Source organism: Lagopus leucura, unplaced genomic scaffold (genome assembly GCF_019238085.1).
Source record: "Lagopus leucura isolate 7727_CA_CO unplaced genomic scaffold, USGS_WTPT01 31733-0_obj-0_obj, whole genome shotgun sequence".
Lineage (NCBI taxonomy): Eukaryota > Metazoa > Chordata > Aves > Galliformes > Phasianidae > Lagopus > Lagopus leucura.
Genome location: NW_024966420.1, coordinates 1 through 1,057, shown reverse-complemented (window position 1 = coordinate 1,057; position 1,057 = coordinate 1). Strand labels below are relative to the sequence as shown.

The following is a 1,057-nucleotide window of genomic DNA, read 5'->3' as shown; positions in this document are numbered from 1 at the left end:
GGGGGAACTGGGGGAAACTGAGGCCATGGAGGCATTTGGGGCAATGGAGGCAATGGGGGCATTTGGGGGCATTTGGGGGCATCAGGGGCAATGGAGGCATTTGGGGAAACTGAGGCAATGGAAGCAATGGAGGCATTGGGGGCCTTTGGGGTAATGGGGTCATTAGGGGAAACGGAGGCAATGGGGGCAGTGGGGTCATTTGGGGACAGTGAGTGGGGACAGTGGTGGCAGGGGGGCGATGGGGGCACTGTGGGCAATGGGACTCGCGCTGGGGACGTTGGGGTCAGCAAGGACACGGGTGGCACCAGGAGCGCCGATGTCCCTGCAGACACGGGGAGCTGTGGTGGCGGGGATGGACTCTGCCCCACTGCCCCCCTCATCCCCCCCTGCCCCCCCCATGTCCCCAACCCCCCACGCCCCCATCACCCCCATGTCCCCAACCTCCGCTGCCCCTCACCGGCGCCAGCTGTCCCCAAAGAAGCCCCAGGCAGCGGCGTTGTCCCCCACGTTCACCCCTTCCCCCTCCACGTAATCCCAGGCGTGGGGCAGGACGCGCAGCAGCTCGGCTCCCCACACCTCGGGGGGCTCCCCGCGGACCCCCAGCGCCCCAAACAGCGCCACGGCCAAGGCGCCCAGGTATCCTGTAGGGGGGGGAGGGGGGGTGAGCGCCGGCCCCATTGGATGGCATCGCCCCCCCCGCCCCATAGCACCCACCTGTGGGGTGGTGGTGGGTCATGCGCCCGCTCTCAATGCTCACCCGGATCAGCGTCGGCAGCTCCTCCGGGCGCGGGTACCTGGGGGCATCCCATAATACCCCGCATCCCATCATGTCCCCCATCCAGTAACGTCCCACAGCCCACAATGTCCCACATCCCATAGCCCATATCCGTAATACCTCATCAGATCCCATCAGATCCCATCATACCCCATCAAACCCCATCAGATCCCATCAAACCCCATCAGATCCCATAATACCCCATCAGATCCCATCAGATCCCATCAGATCCCATCACACCCCATCAGATCCCATAATACCCCATCATATCCCATAATACCC

The 1,057-nt window shown here is 64.1% G+C and overlaps 1 protein-coding gene across 1 annotated transcript; it reads right to left on the bottom strand.

Moving 5' to 3' along the window:
• Positions 1 to 457: 457 nt before the first annotated feature.
• On the bottom strand, positions 458 to 940 carry LOC122192570 (protein ADP-ribosylarginine hydrolase-like; the record flags this gene model as incomplete). Its single annotated transcript, XM_042893144.1, has 2 exons — positions 715 to 940; positions 458 to 641 (listed from the first exon to the last, which is right to left on the bottom strand). Coding segments are annotated over exons 1-2 (380 nt in total), but the record flags the coding sequence as incomplete, so codon positions are not given.
• Between the last annotated feature and the right edge of the window lie 117 nt (positions 941 to 1,057).